The sequence below is a fragment of the Erythrolamprus reginae genome, chromosome 2 (genome assembly GCF_031021105.1).
Source record: "Erythrolamprus reginae isolate rEryReg1 chromosome 2, rEryReg1.hap1, whole genome shotgun sequence".
In the NCBI taxonomy this organism is placed as follows: Eukaryota; Metazoa; Chordata; class Lepidosauria; order Squamata; family Dipsadidae; genus Erythrolamprus; species Erythrolamprus reginae.
Window position 1 is genome coordinate 151388353 of NC_091951.1, and position 19846 is coordinate 151408198.

Here is a 19846-nt window from a genome sequence, read left to right on the forward strand (position 1 = left end):
CAGGTATGTCTTTTTAAGATATTGCATTAGGGGAAATGTAGTGAAATTGCACTCTGGGTAATGTAGTTCTACATGTGACCACATTTGTGTAGAGTATTCCTATTGGCTCTGACTCGGGATGAGGGGTAATTGGAGAGAACATTCCAGAGGGTCTTTGTCTTTACTCTTTCACTAAGTCAGCCAGCATGTAGATGCTCCACCTAGAGCCTGGGTCAATTCAACCTCTTTTTACCTGCACAATGGGAAAGATTATATTGCAGAAGAATCGCATCATAACTGTGAGTTATTGTGAGAATTCCTGTAATAAAATGATCTGTGATACCTTATTGTGCTGAGTTATCTGACTGGGAAAAGTTGAGCTTATACCAGAACAAGGACAGAAAGACCTATTGTCCACGGGGTCGCGATGAGTGGGACACGACTTTGCAACAAACAACAACAAATGTTCTGGGGAAAACAATTCAATTCTGCACAACTTTATCAGAAACCTGGCACAGGAGCAAGGGTAATGCTCTAGCAGTTTTATTAGATTTGAACTACAAGACCATGATGCCAGTCAGTTACAGAGAAGAGAGCTCTCTAAACAAGGCACCTAAGCTGAGATCCCCAATTTAGGCTTTTAGGACAAATTTAGAAAAGTGAGGACAAATAAAGGGAAATATTTCTTCACCCAGGGGGTCGTTGGTTTATGGAATTCACTTCCGGAAGAGGTCGTGACAGCTGTCAGCCTTGCTATCTTCAAGGTAGGATTAGACAGATTCATGGATGCCAAGTGTATCGGTGGTTATTGAAATGGATATCCAAGTGCCGCCTCTATGTTGGTTGAGGCAGGCAGGATTACCTTGGGTACCATTTGTTGGTGTCAAAGGGAGGTTTTTGCCTTCTCTTTCTGCTGAAGATCCCCATTGCTGGGCCAGTGTGTGACACAGAATGCTGGACTCGATGGGCTTTGGCCTGATTCAGCATGGCTCTTCTTATGTTCTTAAGCTTCAAAATCAGGATGACTATAATTTCTGCCAAATTTAAGTCAGACTTGCTGTCATGTCACTTTTAAGAAGCTTACCGATTTGCTGGAATGAGCAGATCACATATCTTATTCAGTACTGTAGAGACCTTCATATGTGCCAGTTTAATTAAAAGCAAAGCTGAAGGTATTAGTTGAACCATCACTTCCTCCTTCCAGCAAAAGCCATTTAAAAAAAAAAAGATGATGGTTTTTTTAGGGGGAAAAAGGGGGGGGGGTCTTTTACTGACTTTATTTTATTTTATTTATTTATTGGATTTGTATGCCGCCCCTCTCCGTAGACTCGGGGCGGCTAACAACAATGATAAAAACAACATATAACAATCCAATCCAATACTAAAATAACTTTAAAAACCCTTATTATAAAAACCAAACATACATACAGACATACCATGCGTAAATTGTAAAGGCCTAGGGGGAAAGAATATCTCAATTCCCCCATGCCTGACGGCAGAGGTGGGTTTTAAGAAGCTTACGAAAGGCGAAGAGGGTGGGGGCAATTCTAATCTCTGGGGGGAGTTGGTTCCAAAGGGCCGGGGCCGCCACAGAGAAGGCTCTTTCCCTAGGTCCCGCCAAACGACATTGTTTAGTTGACAGGACCCGAAGAAGGCCCACTCTGTGGGACCTAACTGGTCGCTGGGATTCAGAAGGCGGTCCCTGATATAATCTGGTCCGGTGCCATGAAGGGCTTTATAGGTTATAACCACCACTTTGAATTGTGACTGATCGGCAACCAATGCAGACTGCGGAGTGTTGGTGTAACTTAATGAAGTCATATAAAAAAAGTTTTCCCTTTGTTTCATTATCCTTCCCAAGACCACAATTAATAGCCTTAGCCCGCCCACGCCTCCTCCATTGCTCACTGAAACCTCTTCAAAGTATTAACAGCCTGCTGTGGTAATGGAGAAGGGGTGGGAGGAGGGAAAGAATCAACTCTCTTCCTATAATGGCTATATAAATGAGGACATGTTGGCAGGTGCAATTTTTACATTCCTGGCTGCACTGCGACATGTAATAAATGGTGTTGAATGAAGTCCTCACTCTTCTACACAGCCACGAGGGCAGCAAGTTGGAAATGTTAACCCTGTGTCCTAGTGTTAAGCCTACAACATGGGTGTCAAATTCATGGTGTCACGTTGCCATCACTTGACGTTTCGTGACATTTTCCCCATTTGAGGAGCTGGGGTGGATGTGTCTTGCGTGCAGTGAAGGGCTACCAAAATTTTTACTGCCACACTGTGGGTGTGGCTTATGCAGGACGCCCTGCATTTTCTTTCAACATCTTTCAGTGCAAATTGGGTGCTCTGGGGTGGAGCTCCATTTTCACTACCCCACTGTGTGTCCCCCCCCTTCCAGGTAGTAGCCCACCCCTGCCTGCACGTAATGCATCCATCCTGCAGGTCACCCGTTTAACACTTCTGGCCTATGGGGCAGAACAGACTAAGAATCCAACGTCATCAAAGGCAGGATTTTTATTGTAACAGCTGTCATACTGGATCTTACAAATCTGAATGGGCTTCTGCCAGTTCATTTTATCATCATTTGATCTAGGTCTGGGCTTGTCCGAGACGTTTTCTCAAATTAGGGTTTTTGTGAGGGGCATGGAACGAAGCATCACTTATCTGAGCTATGCTTCCCCCTTTCTTTCCTTACTGCCGAAGCAGTCTTCTTCTATGTTTCTAAGAACATCAGCAAATTGCAGGGTTTCCTATGTTATATTCATGATTCAAGGCTAAATCAATGTAGGGAGGCACTGCTGCTTGTTTGAACTGAGCAGTGTTGCTAAGAAGTACTTTCACTGTCCAGCCATCATTGATCCATTTGAAAGACACTTAAGGAAGTTCTTAACTGGAGGCACCAATGGATAATACTTGAGCTGAATTGGACCATTTCTGGAGTCAGTTATGGGATTCTCATTCTATCTTTGTTCATGCCATGATCTTACAGTGGTTCTCAACGTGGGGGTCGAGACTCCTTTGGGGGTCGAATGACCATTTCACAGGGGTCACCTAAGACCATGGGAAAAATCAAATTCCCCATTGTGTTAGAAACTAAAGCTTCTATTCTGGCACCTGGTAACGTATTTTCGTAGTGTCAACCCCTAACCCCCAACATTTTCCCCTTAGACTATCCACGATTGACCTCTCCAGGTTCCTTAGAGGTCAGTAAGGGGCGTGCATAAGTGCACCAGTGTGCCTTCCGTCCCCTGTCCAATTGTCTCTCCTTATCTCATTTATCTTTTCTTCCTTTCAAGTATGTTCACCTATACTTTTATATCTTTTCTTCCATTCTTTTCTTTATTTTTATTACTACATATCTATTCTCTTCAATGTGTATTATGTATTGGACAAAATAAATAAGCAAATAAATAAATAATTTTTTACAATCTGACCTATCAGGCATTTACAGTGGGGGGGGGGGGTCCCTCTGACCTTCCTGCCAATCAGCTGAAAGCTCTCTTGGGAGAATTGGTGCTGGAATTATGGTTGGGGTCACTACAGCATGAGGAGCTGTATAAAAGGGTCATGGCATTAGAAAGGTTGAGAATCACTGTTACAGTGCTAACTATATTAAGCTAATGCATCTTCTTCCATTAAACACATTAAAGCTATTGGTTCCATCCATGAAGCTCTAAATTTCGGGGGGGGGGGGTTGTTTGTTTTTTTGCAGGGGCATAAATTAGTCCTTGACTTACCACCAAAATTGACACTGTAAATTTGGTTGTACTGTATTTCATTGTGATCATTATGTGAGTCATCATGTGATCTGACTCAATTTTACAACTATTTTAATGGTTATAAAGCAAGGCAACAGTCATTAAATGAATCATATGTTCATTAAGCGAATCAGATGGTCAGTAACAGTGGTAGGTTGCTCCTGGTTTGGCCCAGTTCTGTGAACCGGTAGCGCTGGTGATGGCAGGCTCCTCCCACCTGCCCAGGATGCTCCACCCACCTGCCCAGGATGCTCCACCCACCTGCCCAGGATGCTCCACCCACCTGCCCAGGATGCTCCACCCACCCACCCTGGATGCTCCGCCCACCCAAGGACACCTCTGCGCATGGGCAAAAGCATCACACCCACACCCAGGCTTGCACACAAACTGTTAGGAATGGGTTTTAGAACCCACTACCAGTCAGTAGATATATCCAACATATCAAATGTGTGCTTTTTGCTGTTTTCTCCTGGAAAATGGCAAAAAAAGGGCAAACCTTGGTAACTTGGCCATAGGAAACTGCAACCAGTTGTAAATGCAAGGACGTTGCCAAGTGTCAAAAATGCAATTGTGTGTATGTATGTGTTGTAAGTATATATTTTTTTAAAATTAAGTGTACAAGCAACCAATTGTTAAATGAGGACTATCTGTAATGAAACATTCCCAGAGCCTCATTTGTTTACGTCAAGCTGGATTAGTTAAGCCTACAATGCAGGGGTGGGCAGCAGGCAGGACGGGGTGGAACACAGTTCCACCAGTGGAAATGAAGATGCATGCGCAGTTCCAGCTGATCGGTGGTTGTCACTTCCTGGATTACTGGTCTTGGCTTGGCTCTCCTTTTTTCCCCTGCTGCTGCTGCTGCATCTGAGTTCCTTGCTTTTTTCCTCTTTCCTCCTTCCTGGCCTCGGACGAGCTTTCCTCTCTCCTGCCCAGCTTCCCTCCAGCCTCAAGCAGCTGCTTTCACCCACCCTTGAGGTGCAAGCATAAGGCGTGAGTGGAAGCGGCACTGGCAGCATTTATGCTTCTGGCAGCACCCGTTCGCCTATCTACCCAGCCTGAGGCAGGGAGTGACCCAGGAAGGAGAGCACGGGAAACGCAAAGCAAATTCTCACCCCCGTGAGCGACACTGGTAAGGTTGTAAGTCAAGGGCTTAACAGTTCACTTGAACGATGATGATCATTCAAGCCACTCCCACCTGATCACATAGCCAGCAAGCCACACCTACCCAGTCACGTGACCATTAAGCCACACCCACAAAATAAGCCACACCCACAGTGTGGCAGTAAAAATTTTGGCTGCCCATTACTGCTACAATGGATTTCATTTTATACTGTTTTTTTGCAAAAGCAATTTGGCACGAGGAGGACATTATTTCACTCAATGAGAAACCAGGAACTAATCATGTCCATGATAGCGTTTAATAAAGCTTGTTCCCAGGCAAACCAGAAGTGCATCCTCTGGAGTCTGATGTGCCACAAGATATTGCACACTCTGCCTGTCCTCTGCGAATAGGTGCGCATGACAGAGGTTGTGCTTTTCTTAACTGATTGTTTTTAAACAATGTTCTATTGTTGCTTAACACCCATAGTCATCTGGAATCAGGTGCCTTATAACATACATTGATAGATATGGAAGAAGGGAGGGATGTTTGGCTGCTCACTTATATGTTATCGATGGGATAATGTCTACATTATGACTTCCAATGGCTCTTCCATAGTTTCCAAGTGGGTACTTGCCTCCAATCCTCCCAGCAATTATTTCATCACTTCTCTTCCTATTATCAGAATAAATGACCTATTAGCGTTTGCACATTTCAGACTTCCATTAACGCCTCATTGACTTGTTCCTAGCAGTTGCTCCGAGGAAGCCACACATTTATCATGTGTTGGATTGCCGCGAAAGAAAACATAACTTCGGCTTCAAATAAGCGGAATTATGAATCTCTTAGGAAAGACCACTAGTGAACTGCAACAGTCACAGGCAAGGAACGCGGGGAAAATTCCTCCAAAAACCGAGTCTGTTGAGTGGATTCTGGGGCAAGCTTCAGGCACACACTGGCTTCCCCCGTGCTGTGGTTGTGGTTGTTTACCCTGAAGTGCTCTCTGGATGGATGGATTGCTACCATGAACTGGCGCTTGAAAGTCTCACTTAGGGCAATGTAGAGGAAAGGGTTGAGGCAGCTGTTGGCGTATCCCAAACTGATGGCAAAGTTGTAGGCGTAGAAGAAGGCAAGAGAAGGGGTGCCTATTCCCAAATGGGCCAGCTGAAGGATATAGAAAGGCGCCCAGCAAACGAAGAAGGCCGAGCAGATGGCAATAGCCATCCGAGTGACCTTCTTAGTACGAGCCCGAAGACTTCTCTGCGGCAAGGGCACAACAGTGGTGGCCATATGCTGGAGGATTTTAAAGTACACCACGCAGATGATGACCAGTGGAATTGCGAAAGCTAGCATGAACTGGTAGATGGTGAACCAGTAGACATCAGTCTCGGGGTTGGGAAGCAGAAGAGCACACCGGACAGTCCCATCCTCCAGAGGCATCAGTCCTGCATACATCCACACAGGGATGATGGTCAAAAATGAGAGGAGCCACACCAGACCGATAACCAAGGTTGCTACACATGGCGTTCGGACGTAAGTGGATCTCAGAGGGTGGACCGTGGCCAGGTAACGATCTAAAGTCATGACTGTCAGGATGTTGGTGCTCGTAATCTGGCTGTGGGTGTCCAGGGCGGTGATGATAGTGCACAATGGAGCTCCGAAATACCAAGAACCGTTGCCAAGGAGTTGGTGGATGAGAAAGGGCATCCCCAGCAGGAACAGCAAGTCTACGATGGAGAGGTTGAAAATGAAGATATCAGGCACCGTCTGTTTGCACCGAAGCTTCTTCTTTTTGATGATGGTGTAGATCACGATAAGATTCCCCACTATGCCAAGAAAACAAATTATGCCAAACAAGCTGGGCATGATCACATTGCTGTAGGGAGCTGTCCTCTCCAACCCTGATCAAAGAAATAGAGAAAGGGAGAGGGAAGGGAGAGAGAGAGGGAGAGAGAGGGAGAGAGGGTAAGAAAAAGAGGGAATAAGAAAAAGAGGTTCATCACCAATCTGCTGGAAGTGCAAACAAACATAATGGCGAAAAAATATTGCACTAAAATAAGAAAAGAGGAGATAACTGAACTTCAGATAGATTTGAAACCAGAACTATTTTTACTGGGCAAGAAAATATGAGAAAATACAAAAAAAAAAAGCCACCAATATTTAATCTTTCTTTCTTTTTTTCTTTTTTCTTTCTTTCTTTCTTTCTTTCTTTCTTTCTTTCTTTCTTTCTTTCTTTCTTTCTTTCTTTCTTTTGATTTTTATGCCGTCCTTCTCCTTAGACTCAGGGCGGCTTACTACATGTTAACAATAGCACTTTTTAATAGAGCCAGCATATTGCCCCCACAATCTGGGTCCTATTACATATAGGAGAGGGGCAGCATACAAATCTAATATATTATTATTATTATTATTATTATTATTATTATTTATTATTATTATTATTATTATTATTATTATTATTAATTATTATTATTATTATTATTATTATTATTATTATTATATGATAACCCCAGCCAGAATCATATACACAAAGCTAGAAAAACAACACTACATCAACAGACGAAAATAAGATAAGGAAAGTTCTAGGTTGTGTGAAAATGGATAAATTGACAAAAGAAATAAAAAATAAAGATGAAATGGAGTATGGGAAAATGGTATAAATGTTTAGAAGATGTGAACAACAAACAAGAAAACACTTAACAGTTGGAAACTAGGAATCAGCCGTAGGATGGTATAAACATATAGGATGTTTGTAAAATGGTACATGAATATATTAGCATGTATAGCATGTATAGGATAAAGGAACCATATATTTAGATATGTTAATATCTAAATATATGGGAAGAAGAAAAACTGTGAATGTATACCGATGTGCAAATGAAAAGGAAATTATTTTATGTTTTTTAAAAATACAGTATATATAAATTCTAAAAAAAGAAAAAGAAGTTCAGAATAGAATTAGAAGAACAATTCAAAATTACATTTAACTAATTATAAGGGCTACGCAAGAAAAACCACAATATAATACCCATATAACGTGCTTCCTTAAAAGCAAGGAAGTTCGAAGTCCCCTGTACTAATCGGAGCTAATATGTTCCACAAGGAACTTTCCTTGATACTAATTTAGAGCTAAGATGTCCCATAAGGTGAGGGCTACGATCAAGCCTGCTTGTCACCAGGCTTACACCGCATGAACAGTCGAATTCCAATAAGCTGAGAGAAGTGGAGAATGCAAAGAAATTTTTGAAAGCAGCAGATGTCAGAGCATCTAATCTCAAAGGCTGCACAGGATCAAAGTGATTTCCCTGCCAAAAACTTTCTTGTCCAGATCATTCATTTTCATGAACCTAAAATATGCCCATATTGAACAACATTTTGAACATCGAGATCTCTTTTGTAATGTTCAAACGGTTCACAGAAATCAGAGGGTGTCAGGCTCCTGTGTCTGCAGGAAGCTATTGATAAAATATACAGGACCTAGGTGAAGCTTTTCCTGGCATAGAAAACTAAAGATAAAATCCTAACTCAGTAGCAGTTCTGCATTCATTCCCCTAACATCTTTAACAAAGGTGGAAAATTCCAGACTGAATATTAATGTGGAAAGTCTTGCTGATCAGTATTAAAATCTATAATTTGTTCAATGTGAAAATATCCCCACATTTTATTTATCCATAATTATACTGATGGAATTAAACCAATTGTCTGAATTTGCATGATGTACTGTCCCCTACTAACTCCGATAATAATAATAATAATAATAATAATAATAATAATAATAATAATTTATTAGATTTGTATGCTGCCCCTCTCCGAAGACTCGAATGCTTGGAGAGAGGAATGATCCAAGGTATTTTCTTGTGGCCCGTCCACATCAGTGATCCCTGGAACAAATCACCTGTCAAGATTAACTCAAACGCTCACCTACATTTTTGCTTTGCTTGCAACTTGCCAATAATAGGAATGGTGGTGGATGGAATGCAAGGGTTGGAGAATGGGATCCAAGCATTTGTCAGCTTTGCTGGCATCTCAAGGACGCATTTGTCAGACATTGCTGGCATCTCAAGGACACATCGAGCAAATGTCCTGGTGTGGCTGGCTGTTTCCCATAACAAAATGAAAAGAAGTGATTGGTGGGTGTATTGAACTGTGGGTGGTGTATAGGGAAAGGGAAGAATTAACTATGATTGCTATTGTTAGGAAACTCAGAGCTGTTATTGCTTCTTCTGTGCCAATGTGGTTTATTCAGTTATATATTCTTGGTAAAATAATATCCCAGGAGTTTCTTGATTCATCAATTAGACAGTTAACACTACCTGGTTTTAACCTTCATCATTCTGGATGAAAATTGAACAGAATGAGGGGTGATACTGGAAGACATGCCTCTGCTCTGTGCCATATTAAAGCCCTACATGGCATCGGGCCAGAATACCTCCGAGACCACCTTCTGCCACATAAATCCCAGCGACCGATCAGGTACCACAGAGTTGGCCTACTCCAGCTCCCATCAACTAGACAATGTTGGCTGGTGGATCCTAGGGGAAGAGCCTTCTCTGTGGGGGCCCCGGCCCTCTGGAATCAACTCCCCATGGAGATTCATACTGCCCCCACCCTCCTTGCCTTCTGCAAGAGTCTTAGGACTCATTTATGCCTCCAGGCTTGGGGCTATTAGATTCTTGCCCCCTGGTCAACAAATGTACTGAGAGAAAGTTGATTGAATAGGAATGACTGCTTTTTATGGTTTGGGTTTTTAGATTTTATATTTAATTAATTGGATCTAAAATGTTATACATTGTTTTATTATATGTTATAAGCCGCCCCGAGTCCTCGGAGAGGGGCGGCAAAAAAGTCCAATTAATAAAATAAATAAATAAAATGGAATGGAAGTATTTCTCTTGTTTCAATTATATGGTGCTGATATGCAAACTATTAAATATGTTGTGCAAGATTGCCCACAACGTACAATCTCTGGTTCCTTAGAAGATCTGCATGAAGAAGCACCAGAGGTGATAGTCTGGAAAACTGAATTGGACATCCAGTTATGAGGACATGCTATACCCCATAGAAGTTTTGTAAATAATTATGTGGATTGTGTGTATATGTTTACTCCTCTACTGTGATGTTCTCATCATATGCTAAATAATAACTGGACCTTAAAACAAATAAGGTTGATTTGCAAAGTGCATATAAGCTAAAATGTCCTTAGTTTCCCTTTCAATGTGTCAAGTGAATACAGCAATTGTAAGCAGCTTCCTATGCTCCTGAGATGGAAGGGTATCATTGCCTAATGAATTTCTCCTCTTCCGAATTATTAAAACCATAAAAACCTGTTTGCTAAGAGGAAACACTGGGAAATCTGTCCTCCTTGTACCAAACAGTAATGTAAAAAGCTCATGTTTTAATCATTAATTTTAAGAACTAGATCAGTGGAATTTAATTAGTGGATGACACAGGGTGGTTTTTTTAAAATACATGCTTCAAGCAATCTGGATGCAATGATGATACAACATGTCATACATCCAAATGTAACAGAACAATCCATTTTTCTGAAGGAAAGATGTTCAATTCTTTTGTGGTCGATTTTAAAAAACCAGATGTCTCGGCATAGCTAATTTGTAGGAAGATAAATTACTACCCTGGACTGAATTGACAGCATTTCAGTGGTGTCTGAACTAGAACAATTTTTTTTCAGCTAGTTATTAATTCAAAGGAAGTGTCTTTGGGGTCACTGGAGAAGTCTAATTAACACTCTATAATGCCATGTAAAACTGAAAAGAAAATGTCCTGTGCCTTTTCCTATGGTACCTATCCAGTATATAGGGGTACCTCTACTTAAGAACTTAATTTGTTCCGTGACCAGGTTCTTAGGTAGAAAGGTCTGTAAGTAGAAGCAATTTTTCTCATAGGAATCAATATAAAAGCAAATAATGTGTGCAAACCCATTAGGAAAGGAATAAAAGCTCGGAATTTGGGTGGAAGGAGGAGGAGGAAGAAGAGGAGGAGGACAGTCGCTGTCCAGAGCGAAGGGAGTGTTTCTTTTCTCTGGGCGCTGGCAAAGGTTTATTCCCTCTCCAAGCACCCAGAGAAAGGAAAATGCTTTGTTCGCTCTGGACTGCCAAAGCCTCCTTAAGTGCCACTGAAAGGCTCCTCTGGCAGCCCAGAAAAGCCCGAGATGGCCCGGATTAAAGGGGGAATGGCAGGAAACTGCCCGGGCCTTCCTCTCAAATTTCCTGGGAAATTTTTCTGGGCTCGGGTTCTTAATTAGAAAATGGTTCTTAAGAAGAGACAAAAAAAAATCTTGAACACCCTGTTCTTATCTAGAAAAGTTCTTAAGTAGAGGCGTTCTTAAGTAGAGGTACCACTATATCTGTAAAACACTCAGAGTCACTTAGACACTGAGACAGGTGCTATCTGAATTTAATAAATAAACAAATTAATAATCAAGTCTACGTGATTTCATTCGAGTTACTTTGAAGATGTTTTCCCTGTTCTGTGAACCGCAATAGAAATTTCACGGATTACAATTAAGTGGAAAAAGAAATCAGGTCACATTATTATTTTGTATATTAATATAGACCAGTGATGGTGAACCTTTTAGGCAGAGTGCCCAAACCAGAAGGCATGCGTGTGCGCGTGCTCACTAGAGTGCCGGAAACCCGACGACCAGCTAGTTGAACTGGGATGGTGGCCCATGCATGCCATATTTTGAAAGAAGATCAGGACTCCTAGCAGTGTTGTGGTTGTCCATGTACCCATATAGCCTGTCGTAGGGGAGTGTTTACTTCTTTTTCTACTACCATACATTTTTTGACATCTTTATCATCTAGGACACCAAAATGATTTTATTAATTGGAACTATCACCAACTTCAGAAGCACAACTGGATCTTTGATAAAATCAAAACAAAAGAAGACTCCAAGGCCTCAAAGTTCCATTTTGTTAGAGGTGTCATATTGGCACATTTGGGAAATCCAAATCTGAAAGCTTCCAGGTTTTCCCCACCCAAAAGAAAGTTCAAGTTTCTGCCTAGCACTCACATGTCCATCACCTGGTCAAATCAAGGCACTGTCTTAACTGAGGATGCCTCCCAGTCACATCCCTCCAAGTGCAGGGCAAGATGTCCTTGACTCTCCAAGAAAGGAATGTTGTTATGACTATATATCACCCATGTACCATACAATCCCCCCATCCAGTTTCCCACAGGAGGAAACGTGGCAAGGCTGAAGGCCCAATGCAAAAGAGTGAGTCTTCTCCGGGTCCCATCAACCAAACAATGTCGCTTGGCGGGACCCAGAGGAAGAGCCTTCTCTGTGGTGGCCCCGACCCTCTGGAACCAACTCCCCCCAGAGATTAGAATTGCACCCACCCTCCTTGCCTTTCGTAAGCTGCTTAAAACCCACCTCTGCCGCCAGGCATGGGGGAACTAAGATACACTTTCCCCCTAGGCCTTCACAATTTTATGTATGGTATGTTTGTATGTATGATTGGTTTTTATATAATGGGTTTTAACTGCTTTTTTAGTATTGGATTTTGTTGTATTGTTTTACTGCTGTTGTTAGCCCCGAGTCTGCGGAGAGGGGCGGCATACAAATCCAATAAATAATAATAATAATAATAATAATAATAATAATAATAATAATAATAATAATTTCCTGACATTTTTATTTTCTGTGTTTTTACTGTTATATGGAGAGAGATACAACAGGTACTGTAGGAAACAGTACAGGACTGGATAAAAATCCTATGGAGCAGAAATCCCTCTTTCTTAGGTTCGTTTCTGCATGACACTTATTACGAATTCTTGACTCAGTGACTTTCTGTCATTCACAACTTTAAAGGACATATCAACTCTGTCCCATATTCCTATATGTCTTTCCACATACTATAGAACAGTGTTTCCCAACTTTGGCAACTTAAAGGTATCTGGACTTCAACTCCCAGAATTCTCTCTCTGGGAATTGAAGTCCAAATATCTTTAAGTTGCCAAGGTTGGGAAACACTGCTATAGAAGGTCCAATCTAGCTCCATTCAAACACTGGAATAATTGCCCTAATATATGGAAAGAGAATGGCAGAGGACAAATCTATTTAAATTTAAATTATACAGAGGACAGAAATTGATGTTCAGTAGTACAGTAAAGGATAGTCACTCCTCAACTGTAATCATCCATATTTAGAATTTTAAGCTAGTGTTAAAGATGAGTGTTTTTCTGTCCAAAGATGCACTCTAAGCCATGGGAAATTGCCTCCCCCCCCTCCAAAAAAGCTACACTCAGTCAAAAACATGACTTCAGCAATATAGTGGTCAATGCCTGGAAAGCACTACTTGACTCTGTGATTTCTTCCCCAGACCCCAAATACTTTAACCTTAGACTTTAACCATAGACTGTCTACAGTTGCCCTCTCCCCATTTCTAAGAGGTCTGTAAGGGGCGTGCATAAGCACACCACTGTGTCTACCGTCCCTGTCCTACTGTCCTCTTTTATCGTTACTTTTATTTATGCTATGTTTATACAAACCACTACTATCCTATACATGTTTGACAAATAAATAAAATAAATAAATAAAATAAAAATAAATGAACATAATTAGTGATCTTTGATTTCCTTTCCTTTTTCCAAGGAATTTTCCTGTGATTTTAACAACTGTATGACAGGCAGAATTTTAATAAGGAAATTGTTTTCTTTCTCTTGCATTAGCAGTGGTAGATATCTGCCAGTTCCTTTTCTGAAGGCATGGGATCTTTGGATCTGAAGCATCTGAAGTCTCATTTCTATGCTCAGAAAGCTTTCATGTGTTTAATTTTATGAGCCAAACAGACCTGGAATGCACATGAATCCGGTAAGAGAGTTCATCCAATGTAGCTTAATGGGAAAGATAGGATGCCTCTAATTTGTGCATTTGTGGCTCTCATTCAAGAATTATCACAGCCCATCTTTGCCTTCCGTAGTGCCATCTGGAGTTGAAGCAGAATACTGAGCTCTAGGGCTTGCATAGATTGGCAAGCTATCAATTTTTAACAAAAGGATGGCTTGATCTAAACAAAGAAGAAAAATATTTTTTCACCCTTCATAGATTTACATAGTATTATATCTTAGAGCAAAGTATGTAGACTTAACTGTGCCCTGATGCCTATTTTTTTTTACCACTGAGGATTAGTAGATGCATATAACTAAACTCCAAACAATTTATTTATGAAATAAAATAAAAATGAAATACATATCATGGGAAGAAAGTTTATCTGACTCATACAGCAACATCAAAATTGTGGTCCTTTCAAGATCTGGCCCCATGTTTGTGGAACAGTCTTCCCTTAGAGCTTCGGGTAGAGGAGAATTTTCTCCATTTCCGCAAAGTATTAAAGACATTCCTCTTTGATTTGGCAGCTTGAAACATCCTTGTTCTGGGGATCAACAAGAAGGGAGGACATTGGAGAGGTTGGGAATGGTTTTAACAAGGTTTGTGGTTTTATTCGATGTGTTCTAGCTAAGTTTGTGTATTGCCCACTGTCTCTCTTTGTTAGTTGTATATGGATTGCTGTTGTGCTCTTTGTTAAAAGAGCATTATAAATACATGTCTTATTATTTTATTTTATTTTATTTTATTATTTTATTTTATTTCATTTCATTTCATTTCATTTCATTTTATTTTATTTTATTTTATTTTATTTTATTTTATTAAGTAACAAGATGAACATTTTCTCTGTCTCTCTCTCCAGATACTTCTCAGTTCTAATCCTTTTCTGGAGGAGGAACTGCTAAATTCTTAGTATTCTGACAAAAAACTAAATTGGGTTTATTGCCAAGCCTTCCTGTCAGTTTTTGTCTTTGCTTATGAAGCTTGTGAGAATAGGATGCTACTTGGTGAACTGAAATTCACCAAAATTCATAATAATGTGTCGTGAAAGTGAAAAGCGTTTAAGTGACAAGCATCTTGAATCAATGAAGCTAACTTGGTCATGCCAGGTCAGGACTGGCTCACTTGTTGATTGGCGTATATATAAATATACAAATCACCCTCATTTTCAACATGTGTACATGCACCTTTAATATCTTAAGGCAGACACAAAAACGAGCACAATGGGAGCATTACTCTTTTCAGTGCCAGTTTGTGGGGGGGGGGGGGTTAATTTCAGTTTTGATTTTTAATTTTTAATTTATTTATTGGATTTGTATGCCGCCCCTCCCTTTTCTCTCTCCTTCCTATCATTTTCATATTACACAGCAATAAAAATTGTTTATAGGCATTGAGTTACATCCAAAAGATTGGCAAAAGATCTATGCTCAGCTGTAATTCAAGAGTCAGATTCCCTTTTGTCGTGTAACTATTGCTCAAAAGTGGAGCATGTACGTTACCCTAACCCTAACCCTATTCTGTTACAATAATTACCTGATACAAGTAATTAGTGATTAATTAGAGGTAGTGATCAATCTACTAAATGAGGTGATCAATCCAGAAAATGAACCAGAGGTAATAATCAATCCAAAATTTTCATGGCTGAATAAAGGATCTACATTGGGATATTGTTGGGATATTGCAGTTATATTAACATTTTGTGGATTAGAGTACACTTTTTATTTGGAGATGGGGATGGGAATTTCTAGGATGGTGATGGTGAACCTATGGCATGGATGCCACAGGTGGCATGCGGAGCCATATCTGCTGACACATGAGCTGTTGCCCTAGCTCAGCTCTAACATGCATGTGTGTGCCGGCCAGCTGATTTTTTGCTCACACAGAGGCTATGGGAGGGTGTTTTTGGCTTCCAGAGAGGCTCCAGGAGGATGGAGGAGGGAGTTTTTGCCCTTTACCGGTTCCAGGGAAGCCTTTGGAAACTAGGGAGGGTGAAACATGAGCCTACTGGGCCCACCAGAAGTTGGGAAACAGGCCATTTTTGGTATCCAGAGGGCTTCCAGGGGAGACCTTCCCAGGCATTGAATTATGGGTGTGGGCACTCGCACATGCGTGATAGTGTGCACCCACGCTCTTTCAGCACCCAAGGAAAAAAAGGTTCGCCATCACTATTCTAGGAGGTGAAAACAGTGCCTGAGTATAGCTGGGAAAGAGCTTCAAGGCTCAACTCTTTTTATTTATTTTTTCCATTAAAAAATCTATCTGAAACAGGTATTTTAAAAACTATTAGAAGTTGAACACTTTTACTTTAATCTTGTTTCCAACAATACCAAATAAATACCAAAAGTACCAACTTCATCAAAAATTCAGTGAATGTGCTCCAAGCGTGTTCAAAAAGAGTATGCATCTCTAATTGATTGTATGTTGCTTCCCACTCTCCTTTTAAAGTGCTTATTATATCCATAGTACCCTTTCTTTTTTTAAAAAAAATGTGAGTGTCTTTGCTCCATAGTTTTAATTAAATCTTATTTCATCCTTCTTAAAAAGCTTGTTATTTCATGCTAAACATAGAAATAGAACAGCTAATCATAAAAAAAAATATACTCAAATGTAAATCTGATCAATTTTAGGGGTATTTGTTTTCTAACAACCACATCTAGGATGACAGTTTGACTTCCTGGTAAAGTGTTATTAGTGTTTTATTCTCTCAATGATGACATGTGTCATCATTTTATAGTGTAACTACACATTTAAATGTGGGTTTTAATATTACCTCCTCTACAACATGAAAAGATGGGGGGAGCAGAAGGAATCCACTGATGATCCACTGATCATCATCTGCATGGTGTATTTTTTGCTGTTATTGTTTATCTATGGATCAGAAAATGTTGGGAAATTACTTTCCGAACGTTATTAATTATCTGTGTTACATAGCTCAAATAATCTATTTCAATTTACTTCCCAAGCAATACCTTCTTAAGACAACAATATACATAGTCTATTATTGTTTGCAAATATATCTGTAAGTAACTCCTTTGAAATCCTTAGGACTTATTTCTAAATGATTATTGAGTTGAACTATTAAATTATATATAAAAAGCAAGCTGGTAAACAGAGTTAATGTTTCAAATAGAAAGAAGACTGAAAGCAAGTTGCTAAAGTGGTTAGAAATTGCTTTGCTAGTTCTTAAAACAAGCTTTTCTCTCCCTCCCTCGTTCCCTCCCTCCCCCTCCTCCTCCATCAATTTCCATCCTTCTAGTAAATAGGGCGCCTTCTTGCAAAAAACATCAAGCAACTATCCGACGGAGCTGTCCATGGGTGTTGGTGCTGAAATGAATCCCTTTACACAACCTATCGTATTGTTGGGGGGGCGGGGGGCGGAAGAGGATATATTAGCTACAAGGTGGCTAGGGAACCCAATATATATTCTGAAAAGTCAGCCTCTACAAGTTAAAAAAATATTCTTCTCTTCTTTCATTCCATGTTTTGGAACCCAACTGTTTCCATTTGTTAAAAGGGCAAGGACTGCAATGAAATGCCAAATTAGAGCAGCAATTGTGAAATCATCTGATTTGGTATTTGCTAACTCTCTCCTGCATTTGCATGCTCTGAAAAGTTATCTGCTTAATTCACCATGCAAACCCTTCCACCCCCAACTTACTTGATTCATTCCTGGCAGGGAAGCTGGAGGAATTCTTTAAGAAAGTGACTCTGGTTGCATTCTCTACAGCCATTTTTTTGCCTGCTGTACCTTCCAGTCAGATGGGCTGGGTGAGAGACGGCAAATAGAGGAGTTGAAAATCAGTCTGCCTTTTCTTAGGCTACAGTGCTCCGCTTGACTGCTAGCATTGTTCTACAGGTGTGACCAAGCAAGGACAAGAGAAGCTCAGTGCAAGAACAAAGATTCCTAAGTGGCGGAACTTAACAGAAGTTCCAGGTGATGCTTGTTGATGCTCGTCGAAGTAGAAATGGAATAACTCGCTTTCTGAGCCCACAGACATTCGTGTCACTTCTTTAAATGCTCATAGTCCCACCTCGCATGCCCGAAATGGTCTTCCCATCTGCTGATCTGGCTGGAGGCTGCGTAAATCAAATTTGGAGGCAGGCTGTGATAAAGCGTGGCAGCAAGCAAAATGCTGTGGGTGGGTTTAGCTCTCTGTGCGCAGAAGTGGAAGATTGACAGGCTGCATCCAGCAGGAAGGGAGGGGGGGCGGCACCGTTAGCCCCTCATCCTTAAGCTCTTCTAAGGTACAATCAAAAATTCTGCCTCTGTGTGACCAGAGGCTGACATCAAAGAACAGCTGACACCATTTGATACATCGTAGTGGGTTGGGAAAAAGAAGGGGAGGGAAGAAGTGTGGGGAGTGGTCTTGGGCAGTGTGTCCTGAATGGCAATAAGACAGAATGGATTTGTGTATTGCTGTAAAAGGGGGATGTTCCTAATTAACCAAGGATTGTGTGACAAGAGTCGGGAAGCAGTGATGGAAGTTAAGCAGCATCTTTTATAGGAGAAACTAGGCTTGAATAGACATTTCTCTCCAGGAGTTATAGATCTCTGAAGCTTTTCTACTAAGAGGTCAGCAAAACCGTGAAGCATAAGAAAGAATAAGAGGGGGGAGGATTGACACATGAGAAGTGGTGATGTATTATCCAACCTTTAAAAATGAATTGGAATATTTTGAGTGAAATCTCTTTTTCAGCCCCGAAATCCTCAAGAGTTTCATTCTTCTTACTCAGCCATTGCTCCCTTTCTGCATAATAAGTTTAAAATACTGACCCCCTTACAAAACACTACAACATTGTTAATTATAAAATATAAAGCGCTTCTGCAAAATGATGTTCTGTTCACCTCATTTTCTGCCACAGATTTGGATGCAGAAAAGTAAACTCAGACTTCAGACTGAATGATTGCACTCTCTCAATGGGGGTAAGCATTTCTTCCGCTAGCATTTTATTTATTTATTATTTATTTATTAGATTTGTATGCCGCCCCTCTCCGAAGACTCGGGGCGGCTAACAACAATAAAGAGGACAATGTAACAAATCTAATATTAAAAAATAATCTAAAAAACCCCCAATTTAAGAGACCAATCATACAAACAAGCATACCATGTATAAATTCTATAAGCCTAGGGGGAAGGGAAAAGTTTCAATTCCCCCATGCCTGATGACAGAGGTGGGTTTTAAGGAGCTTGCTAAAGGCAAGGAGGGTGGGGGCAACTCTGATATCTGGGGGGAACTGGTTCCAGAGGGTCGGGGCCGCCACAGAGAAGGCTCTTCTCCTGAGTCCCGCCAAATGACATTGTTTAGTCGACAGGACCCGGAGAAGGCCAACTCTGTGGGACCTAACCAGTCGCTGGGATTCGTGCGGCAGAAGGCGGTCCCGGAGATATTCTGGTCCGATGCCATGAAGGGCTTTATAGGTCATAACCAACACTTTGAATTGTGACCGGAAACTGATCGGCAACCAATGCAGACTGCGGAGTGTTGGTGTAACATGGGCATGCCTTGGGAAGCCCATGATTGCTCTCGCAGCTGCATTCTGCACGATCTGAAGTTTCCGAACACTTTTCAAAGGTAGCCCCATGTAGAGAGCGTTACAGTAGTCGAACCTCGAGGTGATGAGGGCATGAGTGACTGTGAGCAGTGAGTCCCGGTCCAGATAGGGCCGCAACTTGTGCACCAGGCGAACCTGGGCAAACGCCACAGCTGAAAGATGTTTCTCTAATGTGAGCTGTGGGTCGAGGAGGACGCCCAAGTTGCGGACCCTCTCTGAGGGGATCAATGATCCCCCCCCCCAGGGTTATGGACGGACAGATGGAATTGTCCTTGGGAGGCAGAACCCACAGCCACTCCGTCTTATCCGGGTTGAGCTTGAGTCTGTTGACACCCATCCAGACCCCAACAGCCTCCAGGCACCGGCACATCACTTCCACTGCTTCATTGACTGGACATGGGGTGGAGATGTATAACTGGGTATCATCCGCATACTGATGATACCTCACCCCATATCCCTGGATTTTGTTACACTGCTTTTATCTGTCGTTCAGTGTTTTATATCTATGCCTCCCTATGTAAACATAATCTAGTTGTCAACATGTATCATTTCATGATGACAAAAGCCACTGTGTCCACCTGCACTTCAAACTGTCTTAAATC

The 19846-nt window shown here is 41.2% G+C and overlaps 1 protein-coding gene across 1 annotated transcript; it reads right to left on the minus strand.

Moving 5' to 3' along the window:
• Nucleotides 1–5697: 5697 nt before the first annotated feature.
• LOC139158623 (melanin-concentrating hormone receptor 1-like) lies at nucleotides 5698–17421 on the minus strand. Its single transcript, XM_070735944.1, has 2 exons — nucleotides 17349–17421; nucleotides 5698–6740 (listed from the first exon to the last, which is right to left on the minus strand). Exons 1-2 carry the CDS (start codon nucleotides 17419–17421, stop codon nucleotides 5698–5700), a joined length of 1116 nt encoding a protein of 371 aa, XP_070592045.1.
• Between the last annotated feature and the right edge of the window lie 2425 nt (nucleotides 17422–19846).